This window comes from Microcaecilia unicolor, chromosome 6, assembly GCF_901765095.1.
Source record: "Microcaecilia unicolor chromosome 6, aMicUni1.1, whole genome shotgun sequence".
Classification (NCBI taxonomy): Eukaryota; Metazoa; Chordata; class Amphibia; order Gymnophiona; family Siphonopidae; genus Microcaecilia; species Microcaecilia unicolor.
Window position 1 is genome coordinate 189,594,422 of NC_044036.1, and position 22,364 is coordinate 189,616,785.

The 22,364-nt window shown below is 42.0% G+C and overlaps 1 protein-coding gene across 1 annotated transcript in view; it reads right to left on the minus strand.

Moving 5' to 3' along the window:
* Positions 1–22,364, minus strand: part of RBM6 (RNA binding motif protein 6) — a 631,054-nt gene that overhangs the window by 220,914 nt on the left and 387,776 nt on the right. Inside the window, 2 exon segments of the mRNA XM_030205417.1 lie at positions 14,671–15,117; positions 19,599–19,659. Of these exon segments, the coding sequence (XP_030061277.1) occupies positions 14,671–15,117; positions 19,599–19,659 (508 nt within the window).

Genomic DNA, 22,364 nt, shown 5'->3' on the forward strand with positions numbered 1-22,364 from the left:
TTTTTTTCAAAACATTATAACTTTCTCATCCTTGGCTTCACCTACCTCAGATAGGTGAATAGTAGGCTATCGTAGCAGTCACCAGATTCCCAGTTCCCATAACTATCAGCTTGAAAAGGGCAGCCTGGCTTACCTAACTTCCTTCAAAGCCTCTATGAATAGTCTTATCAAAGGTTTTTGTCACATGTTTCCTGCCTCCTTTCTTTTGACAGACTCTGCTCACAGAATCTACTGGAACAAGAGGCCAGGAGAACAGACTTCTTCAGATTTTCATATCGGTCAGCAGAAGACACCACTAACTCAGATTTCACTTCCACTGAAGATACTATGAGCACAACTTCTGCAGCAACTGCATTCCTAACTGATTTGAGAACCCTCCATAACTCTTGCCTGAAGAGTTTCCACAGCAATTGTAGCCTCATTCCTAGGAGTAGAAACCTCCAGAGTGCTGAAGAACCTCTGCCATTCCAAGATGGAAGAGCCTCCACTGCACTCCTAGTGAACATTAGCCTCAAGAGTAGGAATCTTTGTCCAAGATGTGCTCATAGTACTCCTAATCCCTGCCAGCCCTTTAAGCAGGAATTTTAGCACTACATCAAGGGCCTTTCAGTACTCAAAGCAGAAGCATCACAACATTATAAAAGGATAAGTAGCTCCATGAACATCATGTTCTAGCCGTAATAAGGAATTGTAAGAGATGCACTGCTACATTAAACTTATCAGAGAACTGAAGTTAAGTATTCTTTGACTTTGTACTTCAATATACCAAAAGTATGTATGTATTATAAAATATATGCACACTTCTCATGCCATATTCATATGCTAGCAGCAACAAATCAGTAAAAGAACCTGAAAACACTTCCATTTCCTAAAAATGCAAGTAGATGTGGCTGAGTAGTACAGGAACATTATCTAAGGGAGTAACATAGTAGGTGAAAACAGATTAAAACTAACTGGTTCTACTCATATGCCCAGTACTCTTCTTCTAGCCCTCTACCAGTTTGAATCAAGAAATATATGAATTGTCAAGTTTAAAGCAATATAGGCCTCATGTCTTTTACCCAACTTTCAACATGCTCCCAACGCCCCCTCTGCACCTGTCTCAGGTATGCTGATTAAATTCTATTACTACGCTGGCCTCCACCACCACCTCAAAAAAAAAAAAACCCTCCCCCCGCTTTTTTTTTTTCCAATTGCAGAGGTTCTGGCCTCTGAAAAGTTTCTGAATCTGTCTTCATCCTGACTTACTACCTATAACTTATAACAGCTCTCTTGCATTATCTCTCTATATAAAACGCACCTCCGATGTTCTAATGAAGCCTCACTTTCCCAACGTTCCAAAAGTGAGGTGGCTGAGACCGATTTTCCTTAATGAGTGTCTGCCCTGCCCACGCATCAAACGTGATGACGTCAAGGGCGGAGCAATGACACTCACCAAGTCCGGGGCAGGAGGAGGCGTGGTCTGCAGGGGATGAAGGGCACACTGAGGTACATGAGGGCGGCTGCGCTGTTAATGTTCATCATTTGCTCTGCACTGAATTCCCTCGCCTGCCCTCCGGTGTTTCTGCTTTGTTTCCTGGCATTAGGAGGACTGATTACGTATGTAGGATTTAATCGTCTCTCCTCAGAAGCAGAAGTCCCGTCCCTCTCTGTGGCGAATAACAACAGAAAGTCTTCTATGTGCTTGCTAGGTACTTTCACTTTCACTTCTACAGAAAACAGGATATTTCTAAAAGAAGGGAAGGGCATTCGGAGTACAGAAGCCATACGGGAAACACCTGCTTTCTGGCTTACATTAAAGGGTCTTATGCAATGCAAAAATCACTCCCCTTCCCCCCACCGTACAAACTGACTGTGTTGGGGAAAAAGTATTCAATAAGAGATCACACACAAGCAGGGAAGCACCCGAAAATGTGTCATTTAATGTATCCCTTTTCAAGGCACTGCTACTAATAAGCCATCTATCGCAGTCAGGGAATGGATTTTCACTAAACACGGCCATATACAAAGTTGGGGAGGGAAAACACAGGTACTGGGGACAAAAACCCTGTACTGGGAGGGAGGGAGGACCATGGAACTGGAAGGCAGGGTGGGTTCAGGACCCTGGAACTGGGAAGGAGGCAGGGAGGGGTGTGGGAAACCCTAGAACTGGGAGGGAGGGAAGTGGGGGGGGGGGGGGGGGGGTGTCCAAAAACATGGCAATGCGAGGGAGGAAGGGGGTTGACGACCCTAGAACTGGGAGGGAGGGAAGGAGGGAGGGGGTGGCACACTCTCGCCCCCAGTCACACACACCCACACATTCACTCTCTCTCTATCACACACTCACTCCCACACACACTCTGTAAAACACACACACTCTGAGAAAAAGCTTGCTAGCGCCCGTTTCATTGCTTTCACTCACTCACTGTCTCTCGCATACACTCTCTCTGACACACTCCCTGTCTATCACACTATCTCTCTGTCACACACACACAGTCTCAAACACAAACACTGTCTCTCACACACTCTCTCTCTCTCTCACACAAACACACACCACACACACGCTGTCTCTGTCTCTCTCTCATTCTCTCTCTGACACATGCACTCCATCTCTCACACACACCCTCTCTGAAACATACACACTCCGAGGAAAACCTTGCTAGCGCCCGTTTCATTTGTGTCAGAAACAGGCCTTTTTTTACTAGTGTCTAAATATTTTTTGTTGAAATTGTTTTAAGGATGCCTTTATTATCAGAACTGTGTTTTATACCTTCAGTCTACTACAGTGTTGCCAGTTATTTTAATCTAATCAATTTGGTTCCATTGTATCTGGTAACTAATAGACTGTGTGCCTTTAAAGGACGGGGCAGCTCTGTAGAGACTTGGTAAATCCTGAAAAGAGAACAGTTTGCTTTGGAGTGCTGCCAGAGAGCTAAAAGTTGAATATTTAGATTAAAGTTTGGTTAGACTCTAATCTACTGTTATCTGTGTGTCCTTCTCTTAATATCTCCTTGATAATCTGCTGGCTTTACCGCTATCCCATAAAGGAAACAAACACATAAAAAAAACCCTCTTTTTCTTTTCACTTGCAGAGGTTCTGGCCTCTGAAAAGTTTCTAAATCTGTTTTCATCCTGATTTTATAGTCCCTCCCTACCCATTCCTCTCCCTAAACAGGCAACTTGAGAGCAAAGTATCTTTAATAAAACCTACATTAGTAAATCCTACTCATTTCACTAAAGACAAGTCACCATTTCATCTTTCACACTAGTGAAACATATCAACATGACCTTCATTCAATGCATACATGTGCTTTAGTCCTATTCTGGAAACGTAGAGCTTGCCCCATCTGTCTCCAAATACTAACTATGAAAGGTATAGTGGAATTAGAAAAGGTACAGAGAAGGGCGACGAAAGTGATAACGGGGATGGGACGACTTTCCAATGAGGAATGGCTAAAGTGGCTAGGGCTCTTCAGTTTGGAGAAAAGACAGCTATGGGGAGATATCATAGAGGTCTATAAACTAATGAGGGGAAAGGGTAGACATGAAGCGTCTGTTTACTCTTTCCAAAAATACTAGGACTAGGGGGCATTCAATGAAGCTACAAAGTAGTAAATTTAAAACAAATCAGAGAAAATGTTTATTCACTCAACATGTAATTAAACTCTGGAATTCATTCCCAGAGAATGTGGTAACGGCGGTTAGCTTAGCTGGGCTTAAAAAAGGTCTGGACAGCTTCCTAAAGGAAAAATCCATATACCATTATTAAAATAGACTTGGGGAAAATCCACTGCTTATTTCTGGGATAAGCAGCATAAAATGTTTTGTACTGTTTTGGGATCTTGCCAGGTATTTGTCACCTGGATTGGCCACTGTTGGAAACAGGATGCTGGGCTTGATGGTCTATCCCAGTATGGCAATACTTATGTAATTTAACCACCTCCAAAAGGAATTGGCAACAATTAAGTTAGCATCAAGAATTACCCAATTCTCTGCCAATTAACCATCAGCAATGCCACAGAGAATAAAGCAACAGAAGAATAGATGGGTCAAAGTAGGCTCGGGTAGATTACGACCTGAGACACAGAGGCATTCATCCTCCCAACCTTTGCCCTTATATAATTCCTTGCTGCATTGGAGCATTATGATGCTGAGAAAAGAAGCACTGATTTGGAACCAGAGGCAAAAAATGTAACACAATCCAAGAGACATCCCCAAAACAATGACAGATAGGTGCAAACCTGAACATTCTTAAGGTTACGAGACTCAATTATCATAGGCATTAACTTAGGAACAAGGACCCAACTTATCGAAATGCCTTCCAGGATCCTCAGCCACCAGAAGTACCAACCAAAAACTGAACATGATCTGAAAGGTGAGAATAGATTCTAATACTGATAACGTTATATATCTGGGAACAAATGACATGGCCAACAATAGCAAGTTTGGAGCACAGAGAGCATTCAAGAAGCTTGGGGAGGGACCCAAGCCTTTGGTTTGGACTGCAGGTTTTTCTGAAGTAATTCCTACATGTGGGAAAGGAGGGAAGACCACGTAAAAAAGAGGAATTCAATAATTGGCTCAAAGCTTGGTGTAAAGAGGAAGGCTTTAGATACATAGGAGAATGGGGTAGTACATGGAAAAATAAAAGGCTGTACTGTAATGATGGACCACATTTTTTTATGTCAGGAAAAAGGATCCTTGAGGACAAATTCATAAAATATGTTTCTAGACATTTAAACAAGAGAGTGGGGTGACAAAATGAAACAAAGAAACTCAAAGTCATCCCCAGAAAAAGCATGGAAAAGGGAAAGGGAAATGGGACTTGATATACCGCCTTTTTATGGTTTTTGAATGGCAGAGGCAAAGGTCATGTAAATATAGAAAACCATCCAAACTCACATAGCACATGGAAAGAAATGAGCACAAATGCTTGTGATCTAAGTAAAAAGCATCAAGATTTGCAAGCACTGATGTTTGAGGAAAACATGAATATTGTTGCTATTACATGGTTCAATGATTCCCATGAATGGGATTGCAACCATACCAGGATATAATCTATTTAGAAAGGATAATGAGGGCCAAAGAGGTGGAGGAGTGGTATGTGAAAAACATTATTAGAGCAGCTGAAATGCGGGGAACCTAGGGAAAGGAAAAGGCTATTTGGATCATCATAGAAGGAGAAGATGGAACCATTATCCACATGGGTGTTATCTACAAGACCTCTGGCAAAAATGAAGAAGCTGGACAAGGATCTGATAGAAGATATTCATAAGCTTGAAATGAAAGGAGAGGTGCTGATGCTGGGAGATTTCAACTTGGCTGATTGGGACTGGAAAGTCCCATCAGAAAATCGGAAAGAAGAGAGATCGTGGATACCTGTCAAAGTGACTTGCTTAGATAAATGGTGATGGAACCCACAAGGGACGGGTCAACAAATGGAGGAACTGTTTCCAGTGTCTGTATGGGTGCACATCTAGGTAACAGTGATCATTACATAATATGGAGCAAAAGTGGAGTGCGGACGCATGAAACTCAAAGTACTAGATTTCAGACACACTGATTTTGGTAAAAGAGGGGAATACCTGAAGAAGGAGCTGATGGCAGGGGTAGGCACTGCAGAAGTGGAAGTACAGTGGTAGAAGCTGAAAGCTGCTATAAATATGGCAAACGATTTTTACAAAAGGAAAGCAAACAAAAACAAGAGAAACAAGAAGCCTATATGGTTCTCCAAACCAGTGGCTGAAAAAAATAAGGGAAAAAAGCAACTTTGTTCAACAAAACAGAAGAACACAATGAGAGGATCATGGAAAGATTACCAGATTAAACTCAACGAAGAGCAACATATGGCTTCCGAAAGTGCAGGTGGAAGAAAAATGGCTAACGATGCGAAGAGAGGTGACAATATTTTTTCAGATATATTGGGGAAAGGAGAAAAGATAGCAATGGACTTGTAAGACTAAGAGGCTGAGAATAGCTATGTGGAGAATGATGAGGATACAGTGAATGTGTTAAAACAAAAACTTCTCTTCAGTGTTCACGGAAGAAAATCCTGGAGAATCGTGGTCTGCTGCCAAGGGAATATATGGGAATGGAATGGATATTGCGTTGTTCATAGAAGGAAGAGTTTATAAACACCCTGAAAATTGGAAAGTGGAGAATGCTATAGTGCTGGATGAGATTCATCCCAGGGTACTGGGAAGTCCAGGTGGAACCGCTTAAGGATTTATTCAATAGATCATTAGAGATGAGAGTGGTTCCATGGGATTGGAGACGAGCAGATGTGGTCCCTCTTCACAAAAGCGGAGACAGGGAAGAAGTGGGAAACTACAGGCTGGCAAGCTTCACGTCGGTGGTAGGAAAAATAATGGAGTCGATGCTGAAGGAAAGGATAATTGACTTTCTAGAAGCCAACGGGTTGCAAGATCCGAAGCAACATGATTTTACCAAATGAAAATCCTGCCTGACTTCTTTGACAGGGTGACCAAAGTAATAGATGAAGGTCATGCAATAGATGTAATCAACTTGGATTTCAGCAAAGCCTTCAAGACTAATGAATAAGCTGAGAGAGTTGAACTTAGGACCCAAAGTGGTGAACTGGATTGGAAACTAGTTGACCAACAGGCGACAGAGGGTGGTGGGGTAAATGGAATCCACTTGGAGCAAAGGAAAATGAGTAGTGGAGTGACTCAGGGGTCAGTGCTGGGGCCGATTCTGTTTAATATATTTGTGAAAGACATTGCTGAAGGGTTAGAAGGAAAAGTGTCTTTTTTTTTTTTTGTTACATTTGTACCCCGCGCTTTCCCACTCATGGCAGGCATACATGGGGCAATGGAGGGTTAAGTGACTTGCCCAGAGTCACAAGGAGCTGCCTGTGCCTGAAGTGGGAATTGAACTCAGTTCCTCAGTTCCCCAGGACCAAAGTCCACCACCCTAACCACTAGGCCACTCCTCCACGAAGAAAGCAATAGAGTGGATACCCTAGAGAGAGTAGAAACCATGAGATGAGATCTCCAAACATTGGAAGAACTATCAAGGGTCTGGCAGTTAAAATTTAATACGAGGAAGTGCAGAATGATGCATTTGGGGTGCAGAAATACAAAAGAGATGTTCCAAATAGGAGAGGAGATATTGGTAAGCTCTGCTCAGGAGACGGACCTGGGAGTGATGGTATCTGAAAATCTCAACATGATGAAACAATGGAACAATGCGGTAGCTGCAGACAGAAGAGGCAACATAAAGAGGGATATAACTAGCAGAAGAAAGGTGGTGTTGATGCCCCTGTACAAGTCATTGGTGAGGCCCCACTTGGAGTATTGTGTTCTGTTTTGGAGGCATTATCTTGCTAAGCAGGTAAATAGACTTGAACTGGTTTAGAGAAAAGCAACAAACATACCAAGACGTACCTGAACATGTATACCCTGGAGGAAAGGAGAAACCAGGGTAATATGATACAGATGTTCAAATATTTGAACGATATAAATCCGCAAACATTTTCCAGCGACAGGAAGATGTTAGAACTAGAGGACATGAACTGAGGTTGAACTGGGACAGATACAGGAATAATGTTGGGAAGTATTTTTTCACTGAGAGGGTGGTAGGAACTTGGAATGTCCTTCTGTGTGAGGTGGTGGAGATGCAAACGGTAACAGAATTCAAAAATGCCTGGGAAGAACACAAAAGAATCCTATTTGGAACAAATGGATCCAAAGAAGCTTAGCGGAGATTAGGTAGCAAGACTGCTAATTGGGAAACAAACCCAGTGAAGGGCAAGACTTCTATGATCCGTGCCCTCATCGTGGCTGAATAGATTTGGATGGGCTGCAGTGAAGCTTGTTAGGGGCTTCGACAACTTCAGAAATTTAGAGCAAGGACAAATCAAGATCAGGTATACATATGAACTATCACATCATACCATATGTTTATCTTGTTGAGCAGATTGGATGGACCATACAGGTCTATCTACCATGTTACTATGCGAGTCAATTAATTTACTCAATCCCCAGATTTCTTCCCATTCAATACCACCAAACCTTGTAATATTCTCCAACAGCCAAAAAATCAGTAAGACTGTTGTTCGAAACATCCGGCCAACCTGTATTTGTGTCTATGGCTGTTCTGGCTTTCTTGGAAACCTGATGCAAACCTATTGCTGCTGCTAGAGTTCTAATTATGCTCATTAAGTCACCTCAGCATTTCAGGAAGTTCAGTATAACCACACTGCCACTCTCCACCCATAGACGTCTCCTAATTTTAGACCTCTAAAGTACTAGAGTTCTAATTATGCTCATTAAGTCACCTCAGCATTTCAGGAAGTTCAGTATAACCACACTGCCACTCTCCACCCATAGACGTCTCCTAATTTTAGACCTCTAAAGTACTATATGAACATATTATCAAGCCCCCTCTCATTTCTACTAACTGTTGCCCTTTACCTGCTCTTACTATTGCAATTTGTGTTTATGCCCCTCTGGATCATTACAGATCATGCTTATTGGTTTATTGGCGTGGAGGAGTAGCCTAGTGGTTAATGCAGTGTGCATTGATCCTGGTGAACTGGATCTAATTTCCACTACAGCTCCTTGTTGTAACTGGGCAAGTCACCTAACCCTCCACTGCCCCAGGTACAAAATAAGTACCTGTATATATGTAAACCACTTTCATATAACTACATAAAGGTGGTATATCAAGTCCCATCCCCATCCCTTATGCTGAAGAGGGCTCGGAATATATAAAAAAAATAAACATGGATATGAAAGAAACAACTCAATCACCTACCCTCTGAAACTCTTTCAAAAACCTTTCTGTGGAAAATGATTAATTTAGACCTTGAAAGCTTTTGTAGGACCATAATGGGTCAGACCTATGGTCCATCTAGCCCAGTAGCCTGTTTCCAATAGTGGGCAAGCTAGGTTACAAGTACATGGCAGAAACCTAAATCGTAGCAACATTCCATGCTACAAATTCCAGGGCAAGAAGATGCTTCCCCATGTCTGTCTCAATAGAAGACTGTGGACCAGGTACTGATCCAAACCTTTTTTAAACCTAGATACGCCAACCGCTGTTACCACATACTCCAGTAAAGACCTCCAGAGCTTAACTATTCGTTGAGTGAAATAATATTTCCTCCTATTTGTTTTAAAAGTATTTCCATGTAACTTCTTTGAGTGTCCTCTAGTCTTAGTAGTTTTGGAATAAGTAAAAAAATCGATTTACTTCTACTCGTTCTACACCACTCAGAATTTTGTAGACCTCAATCATGTTTCCAAGCTGAAAAGCCCTAACCTTTTTAGCCTTTCCTCATACAAGACGTTCCATCTCCTTTATCATTTTGGTCGCTCTTCTTTGAACCTTTTCTAATTCCACCACAACTTTTTTGAGATACGGTGACCAGAACTGAATACAATACTCAAGGTGCAGTTGCACCATGGAGTGATAGAGGCATTTCAGTATTTTTGGCCTTATTAACCACCCCTTTCCTAATAATTCTTAGCATTCTGATTGCTTTTTTTGGCCACCGCCACACACTGAGCAGAAGATTTCAGCGTATTGTATACGAAACCTAGATTTTTTCTTGAGTGCTGACCCCCAAGGAGAACACTAGCAGCAGGTTAACTATGAATTCATATTATTATTTCTAATGTGCAAAACCTTTCATTTGTCCACATTAAATTTCATACGCCATTTGGATGCCCAGTCTTCCAATTTTCTAAGGTCTTCCTGCAATACTTCACAGTCCACATGTGCTTTAACAAACTTGAATAGTTTTGTCATCTACAAATTTAATCACCTCACACGTTGTTCCGATTTCCAGATCATTTATAAACATGTTAAACAGCACCGGTCCCAATACAGATCCCTGGGGCACTACACTGTTCATCCTCCTCCATTGAGTGAAATGACCATTTAACCCTACCATTTATTTTCTGTCCAATAACCAATTCCTAATCCACACCAGAACCTTGCCTCCTATCCCCTGACTCTTTAATTTTCACAGGAGTCTCTCATGAAGAACTTCATCAAAAGCCTTCTGAAAATCTAGATACACTACATCAAACGGCTCACCTTTATCCACACGTTTATTCATGCCTTCAAAGAAATTAAGCAAATTGGTGAGGCAAGACCTCTTGGCTGAACCCATGCTGACACTGTCCAATTAAACCATGTTTTCCTGTGTTCCTTAATTTTATTCTTTATAATAGTTTCCACTATTTTGCCCGGCACTGACGTCAGGTTTACCGGTCTGTAATTTCCCGGATCACTTTTTAAAACTCAGTACCACATTGGTCACCCTCCAAACTTCAGGTACTACGAACGATATTAAATGACAGGTTATATATAAATAACAGCAGATCAGCAATTTCATGCTTGAGTTCTTTCAGTACCCTTGAATATATGCAATCCGGTCCAGGTGATTTTTATTCTTTAAGTTTGTCGATTTGGCTAAGTAGGCCTTCCAGGATCACAGTGATTTCTTTCAGCTCCTCTGCTTCATCGGTCTTGAAACACATTTCCTGTACAAACAAATCTCTTACATCTTACATACTAAAGGATGGCAGATAAAGACCTGAACAGTCCATCCAGTCTGTCCAACAAGATAAACTCAATTTACATGGTATGCGATACTTTATATGTACACCTGAGTTTGATTTGTCCTTGCCTTTCTCAGGACACAGACTGTAGAAGTCTGCCCAGAACTCTTCTTGTACTAAAAGTTCTGAAGCTAAAGTAGAAGCCCCTTAAAATTTACACTCCAGACAATCTATATCTATTCAGTCACGATGAGGGCGAACACCGAAGAAGTCTGCCCACCACTGGTTTTGCTTCCCAATTACCGGCGTTCCCACCCAATCTCCACTAAGATTCTGTAGATCCATTCCTTCAGAATAGGATTCCTTTGTGTTTATCCCACACGTTTGAATTCCATTAATGTTTTCATCTCCACCATCTCCCGTGGGAAGGCATTCAACGTATCTACCACCCTTTCCATGAAAAAATACTTCCTGACATTACTCCTGAGTCTGCCCTCCTTCAACCTCAGTTCATGTCCTCTAAGTTCTACCACCTTCCCGTTTCCAGAAAAGGTTTGTTTGCGGATTAATACCTTTCAAATATCTGACCGTCTGTATCATGTCACCCCTGTTGAGGGTCATGGAGCACAGAGGAGATGTGAGACTTGTGCTTTGGTAGCACGAGCAGAGATGGAGCTTTTTCCCTGCAGACTGTGACACCTAAAGAGTTGAACGCAGCGGTGGAATGGAAAGCCTTTCTGTGACAGGTAGAGAGGGTTACGTCATGACGTCCTGGTGGTGTCCTTCATCATATTAATAGTGCCGTGAGCTGGAAAGGTTTTTTTGAAAGTTGCAAGTTTTGGTTATCTTGGACATATAAAATGTAATTTTAACCAAGTGGTTTACATATACGCTACTTTACCTTTCTCCACTGAAAAAACTGACCATTCAGTCCTACTCTCTACTTCCTATCTACCAGTTCACAATTCACAAATAAGACATTGACTCCTGTCCCATCACTTTTTTTTTTTTTTTTTTCCAAACTAACAGACGTTGGAAAATTATACATAAAAGGTCAAGAATGTCTGTCTGGAGTAAAAACAACTCTCTATCAAAATTTAACCAAATAAGACAAAATTTGGCATTGTGGAAAACAGTGAAAAAGGCTTATCAAGTCTGAAAATGAACCAAACTGGACCAAGTGTTTTGGAGAAATAAACTCCTGCCAAAACTGGCCTAAAGAGGAGAAGCAGTTCCAGAAGCTTTGATATACTGAAACACGGCAGTTAAGAGACTTGCTCTTTTCAAACTGCCTCTTCCTTCTTCTCTATTCTCCCAATAAGAGATACTCCCCCACCCCAATACAAAACAGAGAAAGATACATGCACAAACACACAGAGGGGTTTGGAAATAATTCCATGAAGAATGCTCTGCCCAATGCTGTAAGTACCTGATTTTAATGACAGATTACATACTACTATTAATAGGTCTGCAATTTCATTTTTTAGTCCTTTCGGTACTCTCTGGTGTGTATTCTATCCAATCCTGATGATTTGTTCCTCTTTATCATCTTCCATGGCCATTGTCATGTGATTCAGTTTATGAGGCATCACTCTCAACAGTCTCCTAAAAAAAATAGTTGTTTTTTTTTGTTTGTTTTCTTTTTTGCTATGCCTTTGTTCTTCCTAAGAACCCCCTTTTATCATTGGACATCTAGTGGTCCAACCAACTCACTCACAGGTTTTTGAAAGATATTTGAAAAAGTTTTGAGTTGTTGCCTCTATGGCAAGCTTCTTTTTAAATATTACTTTAGCCTGCTCTATTAGACCTTTATGTCTTATTTTTTCAGAAAAATATTCCATTTTTTTGAAAATAGTATTTGGCATTAATAGCCTCTTTTACTTCACCATTTACCCATGCCAGAAGTATCTCTCAACCTTTTCTAAAGCATGGAATTCATTTGGCTTCAGGAAAAGAAATTTTAAACAATGTTCATAGCATATTGCAAACTTTTACCTTTGCAACCTTTCCTTTTAATTTCTAATTTCCTAATTTTACCATATTCTACATTTTAAAGTTAAATGCACCTGCAAAATCTTTCTTTAGTGTTCTCCTTTGTGATGAAAAATTTGAATGCATCATAACTGCCAAGTGGCTCCACTATCAATGCCCTTCGCAGGAATTATGTTGCAATGAGGACTAGATTTATAGTAGTTTCTTTTCTTTTCAGAGCTAGGATTAGCTGCCTCCCATTTATGTTATCTAAAAACTTCATCTCCATAGCATGTCCCAATGAGATAGCTACCCAATCAATTATTGAGGTAACAAATAAAAAGGAGGAAAGCTTAGAATACTTGAAACACAGTGTTGATGTTTTTTTTTTTCTTATAACTTCATTGTGTTTCCTCATCCAAGAAAGGAGAATGCTATTATCTTCACAGTCAAACATGGATTTGCTGTCCATATCTCAGAGGAGAAGGGGAAGACATTGTATAGTGGAACTAAGCAAGTAAACATTGCGATACTACTACTGGATTGTTGGTTCAATATTGCCTTGATAATGAATGTAATGGTTGAGCAGACTGGATGGACCATGTAGGTCATCATTTACTATAGGCATCTTACCAAGCCGTGCTAGTGGTCTCCAGTGTGACAATGCCAACAAAGCCCATTCACTTTGAATGGGCTTCGTCGGCACTGCCATGCGGGAACAGCTAGTGCGGCTTGAAAAAAAAGAGGCCCTATGTTACTATAAGGATTTTGTTTCCTGTTAGACTTTCATTCCTGTCTGATTCTATGTCATTCTTAACATACAGTGCCCACCCCTTCACCAATATGATATCCCTTATCATTTCGATATAATTTATATCCTGGTTTTAGTGTCCCATTTGTTATAACAACTCATATTCTGTCTGAGATGCCTATCATGTCTATATTTTCATTCAGTGGCATATATAGATACTGTTTAGTGTTGAGAACAGCCTCATAGTCTTCGAGGAAAGGCAGTACAGAAAAATGAGACAGCAGACAAACACCAGTATGTTCCATCTAGTCTGACCAGCAAGGTGACTAAAGCCATACCAGCCGCTCCATGCAGAACATACAAGCTACCTCCTCTATGTATTTGCTTCATGCAGGTTGTACCCCTTATGTCTTTTTTGAAGTATAAAAGCCATTTGTTTTATTTTAATCACAACTCCTTGCTATATATAGGGATCCTCTATGTTTATCCCATGCCATTTTGAACTCTGTCACTGTTTTTGTCCTCATTATCTCCAACAGGAGGGAATTCCAGCCACCGGGTGGAAAAGAAAGAAAAAAATGAGCAAAACAGATATGCTGCAAGCACAAAACTTTAGAGTAAACAAATGAGAAAAGTTTTAAGATCTTTTGTGATGTAAAAATGTTAACCATGATTTATCAGATGTCATTGGTCAAGCATGAACTGTGCATCTGCAAGGAGCAGGTTTATTAGCCTTCTGATATCTCTTCTCTCACATGAAATAAACATGCCATACAACTCTAATTGAAGGCATGGGAGTATTAAACTATATAGAGTGGTGGTAACAACTCTAAAAAGACCATGCAGGGGTAACTAAAGGAGCATAAGTTAAAACCTTAATCAACCACCTGGGCAGATAAGATGGCTCACGTTGGTCCCTACTGGCATAATCTACAATGTTGCTACATGACCTCCTTTAGAGCTCATGAGTCAATAGAGGTTTTTTGGGGGGATGGGGGAGGGAATGGGTGGAGAATGGAGCAAAGAGTCTGTCCTTTTTTTAAAAAAATCTTTTCCTACTTTATACAACCTTGACAATTTAGTTTGTCTCTCTCTATACATAATTTCTGGGATAATTGATGTTGTATAGAATACAGAAAGGTATGTCTTGTAGGACACAAAATCATCAAACATATTCACACACACTCTGGAAAGCAGTTTGTTTGCAATATTTGTGGAAAGCAGACTAAAGTTTAGATCCTACTTTTCACTCTAGCATAACAGGGAATTTTTATCATATATTAGTTCTATTTCCTTGGCATCATATCATCAAACTGGAATTACTTCAACATTTTTCAAGCTCCCCAAAAGACCAAAACTTCTGAAGGATTATAAATGATTTTCTAGAATTTTACCAAAGAAAAATTATTGCATTTAGTACAGTAGTGAGGAACCTACTTTCACACTCTCTCACAACAGTCTTGCTTTTCATAGCCCCTTTCCCTTGTAGATTTTGCTCACTTTTGCTCTCAGAATCCATTTGGTTTTCTCGCTCTGCCTCACCAATCTGTTCACTTCTGCTTTCGATTTCCTGCTGCATATCTTCTCCATGTTGATGTTTCTTCTCTGCCTCCCTCTTTGAGCGGTTCTGCCCTTCCCTCCGGCGAAGCCCTTTGTCTGTGTACTTCCTAGGCGCCTTGGGAGACTGTTGCTTCTCTGCTTCCTCCTTTTGTCCCTGTTTGGGATCTGCAGGACTCTCAGATGGGTGTGATGGCTCCTGTAAGGATCTTGGTGGTGGTGCAGGGGGTGACACAACTTCTTTTTCTTTCTGAGTCACAGAAGATGATACGGCTGGCAGATCCTGTGGTGCCTTTTGTGTTCTCTCATCAGATGTTTCCTCCAATTCTGGAGAAGAAATACAACGGAATAAAATGGACTCACAATGAATTTATGAACAGATTAAATAAAATCTTAGATTTATTTTGTAAACTCTACATCTGTACCAGCAATGATTAAACTGAGTCTGAGGTCTACCATATCTGATGTAAAGGTTGTTCATCATTTACCTATACAAGGTAAAATGATTTTAACTTCAGTCTTTTTCATTGTGCACAAAAAGAAATTGTACAGCATAATAAAACTCAAACCTGTGGGAACATGCAAATAAAAAGGGAAGACAAAAAGCACAGATGAAAAATTAAATTATATTACAGGTATGTAAACCTAAACAATTCAAGGTCTGACATGCAAACAACTAGAAGCAATGCCACAAAGTGAAATAAGGGACCTTACTGGCCTAATTATAAAAAGCACTCTTAATAATCACAAGGTTACACACCAACTGCTGTTGATATGAAACCTTGTGATTATTGAGTGCTTTTCATAATTGCCACTGCACACTACTATCCTGTGTGCATTTTATCCCCAATGTGACAATTGTTGATGCTTTGACGCATGATAACTAGAGATATTTTCAATTGGGCGTTTGACTCCCGATGTAAACCTAGTGGCCGAAACATGGCTTATGTCAAGTTGAGCCTAGTTTTAGAGATCTTTATCAGCACCTTGTCAAGTTACTGTGTGCGATTTTGTCATATTCCCTGTGGTTCATTGGTGTGTTTGTGTTGGGTGCAAAGACTTGTTCATCTGTGGTTTTGTCTGTTACTTATCTACTCACCAATTTTCACAACAAGGAACAAAAAACATACACAGGCATAATACCAAACACCACCACAACACACTACATCTTGAAATAACTCATTCAGGGAGACACAGATGAGAAATACATGCTTAACAGTCCAAGCTTGAAAATGTGTTATTAAACAGATTTACAGGACTTGTGGATGTATTTCAAAATATATCAGTATAAATAATTCATATGATAATGCAATCCACAATGCAGGTGCACATAACACAAAATGAGTAAAATAAAATTAAGATAGGGATATTTTCATTTCAAAAAATAAAAATAAACACTCTTCCTGAGTAAGGAGAAATATCATTAATTTGAAAGACAGGAGTCTTACTAAATAAGTGGAGAAAGTGTTTCCAACATCCAGGTGGGTGCCCATCTAGGCAATAGTGACTATCGCATGATAAGGTTTGATATTAAGTGCAAAAGCGGAGTGCAGACGCTTTTGCACTTAAAAAAGTACTGGATATCAGACATGCTAATTTTGGTAAAATGGGGAAATAACTAAATGGCCAGGATTATCAGATTAAGTTCAAAGAAACAAGAGGGAAATACAGATTGCAAAACCACAGGCAGAAGAAAAAACGCTAAAGATATAAAGAGAGGTGACAAGACCTTTTCAGATATACAGAGGAAAACAGAAAAACTAGGAACGGAATTGGAAGATTGAGACATGCTGAGAACAGCTATGTGGAGAGTGATGAGGAAAAAGCGAATGTGCTTCGGTATTCACAGAAGAAAATCTTGGAGAAGAACCATTGATGGCTGACTAGGGTACATCTGGGAATGGAGTGAATTGGATATTGCAGTACTTATGGAAGAATGTGTTTATAAACAACCTGAAAATCTGAAAGTGGACAAAGCTATGGGGCTGGATGGGATACATCTGGGGATACAGAGGGCATTCAGAGAAATCCTGGCAGGACCTCTTTAAGAATTTATTTAATAGATCTTCAGAGACAGGAGAGATTCCACGGGATTGGAGATGAGAGGATGTGGTCCCTCTTCACAAAGGCGGGGACAGGGAAGAAGTGGGAAACTACAGGCCAGTAAGCCTCTTGTCGATGGTAGGAAAAATAATGGAGTCGTTACTGAAGGAAAATATAGTTAACTTTCTAGAATCCCACGAGCTGCAGTGTCTGAGGTAACATGGCTTTACCAAAGGATAATCCTGCCAAACGAATCTGATTGATTTCTTTGACTGGGGACCAAAGAACTGGATAAATGACATGCATGAGATGTGATCCATTTGGATTTTAGCAAAGCCTTCAATACATTTCCCCACAGAAGACTGATGAATAAGCTGAGAGGGCTGAATTTAGGATTCAAAATAGTGAACTGGATTGGAAATTGGTTGACTCACAGGAGACAATCATGGTGTAAAACAGAAATTGCTCAGAAGAAAGGAAGATGAGTAGTGGCATGATTTAGGGGTTGGTACTGGGGCCAATTCTGTTTAATATATTTGTGAGAAACATTGCTGAAGGGTTAGAAGGAAAGGTTTGCCTTTTTGCAATGACATGAAGTTAGCCAATAGAGTAGATACCCTGGAGAGAGCAGAAACCAAAAGAGAAGACCTCCAAAATTAGGAGAATGGTCAAGGCTCTGGCAGTTATAATTTAGTGTGAAAAAGTGCAGAGTAATGCACTTGGGGTGCAGAAATCCAAAGATGATGTACGAGATAGGAGGAAAGAGAGACCTTGGGTTGATGGTGTTTGAGGATTCCAAGGTGACAAAACAAGGCGGTGGCCATGGTCAAGAAGTATGCTGGGGTACGTACAGAGGGGTTTAACCAGCAGAATAAAGGTGGTGTTGATGCCCCTATACAAGTCGTTGGTGAGGTCCCACTTGGAGTACTGTGCTCTTTTTTGGAGACTGTATCTTGCTAAGGACATAAAAAGATGAAGCAGTTCAGAGAAAAGTGACGTAAATGGTATGGAGTTTGCACCACAAAACCTATGAGGAAAGACTTGATCTGAAGATGTATACCCTGGAGGAGAGAAGAGACGGGTGATATGATATAGACATTCAAATGTTTGAAAGGTATTAATATAGAAACAAACCTTTTCCAGAGACAGGAAGGTGGTAGAACTATGAATTTAGATTGAAGTGGGGCTGACTCAGGAATAAGGTCAGGAGAGAGTGGTAGATGCCTGGAATGGAGATGAAAACTGTAACGGAATTCAAAAACACGTGGGATCAACACAAAGGACTCCTGTGTGAAAGGCACGGAATCAAACATGCTTAGCGGTGATAAGACAGCATCACCATTAATTGAGAAGCAAAGCCAGTCCTGGGCAGACTTCTATGATTCTTGCCCTGATCATGGCTGAAAAGATTCAGCTAGTAGTTGGAGAACAAGGCCAGTGCTGGGCAGACTTCTACGGTCTGTGCCCTGAAAATGGCAAGGACAAATCAAGATCAAGTATGCATATGTAGTATCAATATCACACCGTATGCTATTAGTTTATCTTGTTGGGTAGACTGAATGGACCACATGGGTCTTTCATCTACTATTTTACAAGATATTTTGCGAAGAGAGGTATGACTACGATATGCAATAAGTTTAAATCAACACCAAACAAATTCTGAGGCCCAGATGCTCAAAACCTAATGCTGGTGCTAGGAGCTATTAGCCCTGGAACTGTGTGCATGTTAATGTGTGCAGTATATACAAAATCCTATAGCACACATGCTAATTTGTGCACTGAAGATCAGAACAAATTGTATTTAAATGCACTGAAATGGATTCAAATCAGGTAATTATGTAGAAGACAGGGCATAAACTAACACTGGTCTTAACGCCAGGTTGAAAATAATGTTTGGGTTTTAAAGAGAAGATTTCTTCTGCATGTTTCATGTTAAATTGGCAGTTTTTGGCTTCTTTTGAATGGAGAAAGAAACACTTGCAGCCTTTTGTGCTGACAGTGAGGAAAAAAAACATGTCTGCGAGTCTGAGCAAAGCCGGGGGGTGAGGGCGACCATTGGTGCCTATTTTCCTGCACTTTGGTGTGAGACTCTTAGAGGGATTTAAACAGCAAAAAAAAAAAAAAAAAGTTGGGGGGGGGGGGGGGGGGGGGGGGGAGAAGGAAGACTATTTCAAGGTGCAGGGTGCCAATGTGCTCTTGCACTTCCTGTTTTGCCTGGCACATGTGCACAGGGGTTTTGCGGTAAGCCTAGCTCTTGTACACATATGTTAATCACGTTCCTCCCCCTTACTTTCACTTACTAGCATGCATAAAATTTGCATTCCATTTACTTTGGTCATTGGGAAGCTAGTTTTCAGTGCTGTTCTTGTGCTATGGCAGTGGTTCCCAAACCTGGTCCTGGAGGCACCCCAGCCAATCAGGTTTTCAGGATATCCACAATGAATATTCATGAGATTTCCATGCACTGCCTCCACTGCATGCAAATCTCTCTCATGAATATTCATTTTAGATTTCCTGAAAACCTGATTGGCTGGGGTGCCTCCAGGACCAGGTTTGGGAACTACTGTGATATCGGATGTGCACTCTTGCCTCTAGCGCCAGAGTTTTGAGCATCGGGTCCTTAGAGATGCTGCCACTAGAAATGAAGAGACAGACAAACTCAAGTGAACTGCTGAATTTCTTTTGACTTTAACAGCTATGCTATCTGGAAACTTCCCAGTTACCTGCCTCACCCCATCCTATTGTGGAGGCAGAAAAATACTTACTCTCTCTTGAGGTGTTGCACTTGCTGCAGAGCTCTTCAAAGCCCACATTAATTGTTTCACACTGGAAGAAAAGAGATAATCAACCAACTCTTATCTCACAAGAGAAAATGTGAATTGGTACACATGCAGCCCATTTTAAACAGCTTATCACCCTCACTTGAATCTTTGGGACCACATTTTTTAAACTGTTGAATAATGTGCAGTTCTTTTAAGATCTTGACAACTAGGAATATCAGAAGAAATGCCTACAGAAAATCTGTCCCCCGACAAAGTGCGAAGGCATCTGATTTTACTCTGCCTTCTGATCCTTTCCTGGAGCAGAACTCATGACTTTCCATTTAGAGAGCAGAAAATGTTATCTCCCAGGTGGGCTCCGTGCAAGCAATATTTTGCTTCGCTCATCCTAATCCAGAGGACTTGTAGCTGGAGGTACAGGTGGTTGAGAGAACAGCCACCAAAATGGTGTGTGGTCTGTACCAAAAGCCATATGACATGAAACTTAAGAATTTAAGGGGGGAATTCATCAAAGCGCAGTTAAAGATCACCTTTTACTGCACCTTGAATCTTCATGGGATCCCGGTGCCGCTGGTTGCTGAATCCTGTGGTAAAAAAATAATGCTGCTTGCAAGCCACCTCGCAAGCAGCATTATTCTATGTGCCTAGGAGCATTGGGCCAGAAGGCTGCACATAAGAGCTGCCTATTCAGCCTTCCCCCTCCCCCAGCACCATTCTTACCCATACCATTCTTACCATTCTTCCTTCCTGATCCCAACCCCCCCCCCCACCCCCCCAGCATCTTTCAATCCACAAGGCTCCCCTGCCCCCAGACCCTTACCTGGTGGCTCAGTGATTGCTGGACAGGAGTGATGCCCTTTTATTTTTGTACCCCGCGCTTTCCCACTCATAGCAGGCTCAATGCGGCTTAGGTACTTATTTGTACATGGGGCAATGGAGGGTTAAGTGACTTGCCCAGAGTCACAAGGAGCTGCCTGTGCCTGCAGTGGGAATCAAACCCAGCTCCCCAGGACCAAAGTCCACCACTCTAACCACTAGCCCACTCCTCCACTCCACTTTAGTTGCGCCATTTTGGATGTGGCAAGGGGCATTAACGGACCACCAGGTAAAGGGCCCTGAGGCCTTCTCTGTGGGCAGAGGGAGCCTTGTGGCCTTATGGATTGAAAGATGCTTCTTGAGGGGGGGGGGGGGGGCTGGAATTGGGTGAGAAGGATGCTGTGTGGGGGGCAGCTAAATGAGAGGGTCGCTTCAAGGAGCCATGCGGCATTGTGCACATCAGGCCTGGAAGCAATGGCTGCAGGATGAGATGGGGTGTGGTAGGACAAATTTAAATCTTTGCTGTCATGACATCTGTACCTGTAGGGGTACAGCCATCCAGAATCTCTTCTCTCTCCCATCAGACCAACTAGAATCTTCTGTCTCTCTCTCCACCTGCCATGCATCTCCTCTCTTTCTGTCCTCCATTCAACATCAACCCTCTGTCTCTCTCTCACCTGTGAAATGCAGCATCTCTTCTCTTGCCCCCACTTACAGCCATCCAGGATTTCTTCTCTGTCTCTATCCAATGATGCCCCTCAGTTTCCCCCCCCCCCCCCCACCATCCAGCATTGCTCCTCCTTCTCTCTCCTTACTCTACACCCAGTCTTCAGTCTTTCTTCCCCCAACATTCAGCACTGCCTGTTTCTCTCTCTCCTCCTCCCACTATCCAGCGTTGCCCCTGTCTCTTCCCCCCCCAGTTCCTGACTTCAGCATTGCCCACTCTCCCCCCCACCCCCTAAACAAACTGGGAGCTTCTCCTCTCCAACACCTGTCTGCCCAAACCGCTGTCTCCTTGATTTGGTGGCACGAAAAACAAACTGGGAGCTTCCCCGAACCGCTGCCTCCCCAATTCAGTGGCCGTCAAAAAACAAAAGCTGAGAGGAAGTGACGTCATCAAAGAGCATGGCTGCCTAAACACCGTGCTCCCGAATACCCACGGCGAAAACAGCGATTTCCCGATCCTACCAAAGAGCTGTGCGTTGGGAAAGAACCGCTAGGTGAAGCAGCAGAACGGAGTGGGTCTGAGGCATCAATGCAAAAGCGAACGGAGCTGCCCAATCTGTCCAAGTTCGCATATAAGCAAGACGCGACTAGAAAAAACATGGCGGCCCAAGCGATCGAAGATGCGGCGGAGCAGGCCGGAACAGAACTGCAGCCTTCAGGAGACATGTTTGTAACGCAGACCCAGGGAGAACCTGAGGTGGCGGAACTACCGGAGCTCTGCGCCTGGATTCAAGAAATCCGTTCGGATCTGAAGGCAATGCGGTCGGAGCTGGCGACCCTAGGGGCCGACTTGAGAGGCGAGATAGCGGAGCTGGGACGCCAAGTAGAGGAGGTGGAAGGCCGCATTAACGAACATTCGGAATCCCTGGGCTCCCTGGAGAGACAGATAGCAGATGAGCGACTAGGCCAGCAGATGCTCATCGAAAAGCTAGAAGACCTAGAAAATAGAAGCAGGCGCCACAATCTCCGGTTTCGTGGCGTGCCTGAAACCCCAACGTACCAGAACAGTGAGCAAGTGATTCAACAACTCACTAGCGCTCTAATAGCAGCCACAGAGGAGCCGGTTTCACCAGAAAAAATAGTACTGGACAGAGCTCATCGGGCCAAGGGAGGCCAAAAGAAAGAATTTACCCAAGGATATAATAGCATGCTTCCAGGACTTTAAATTGAAAGAACGAGTCATGGCGGCAGCAAGGCAAGCAAAAGATT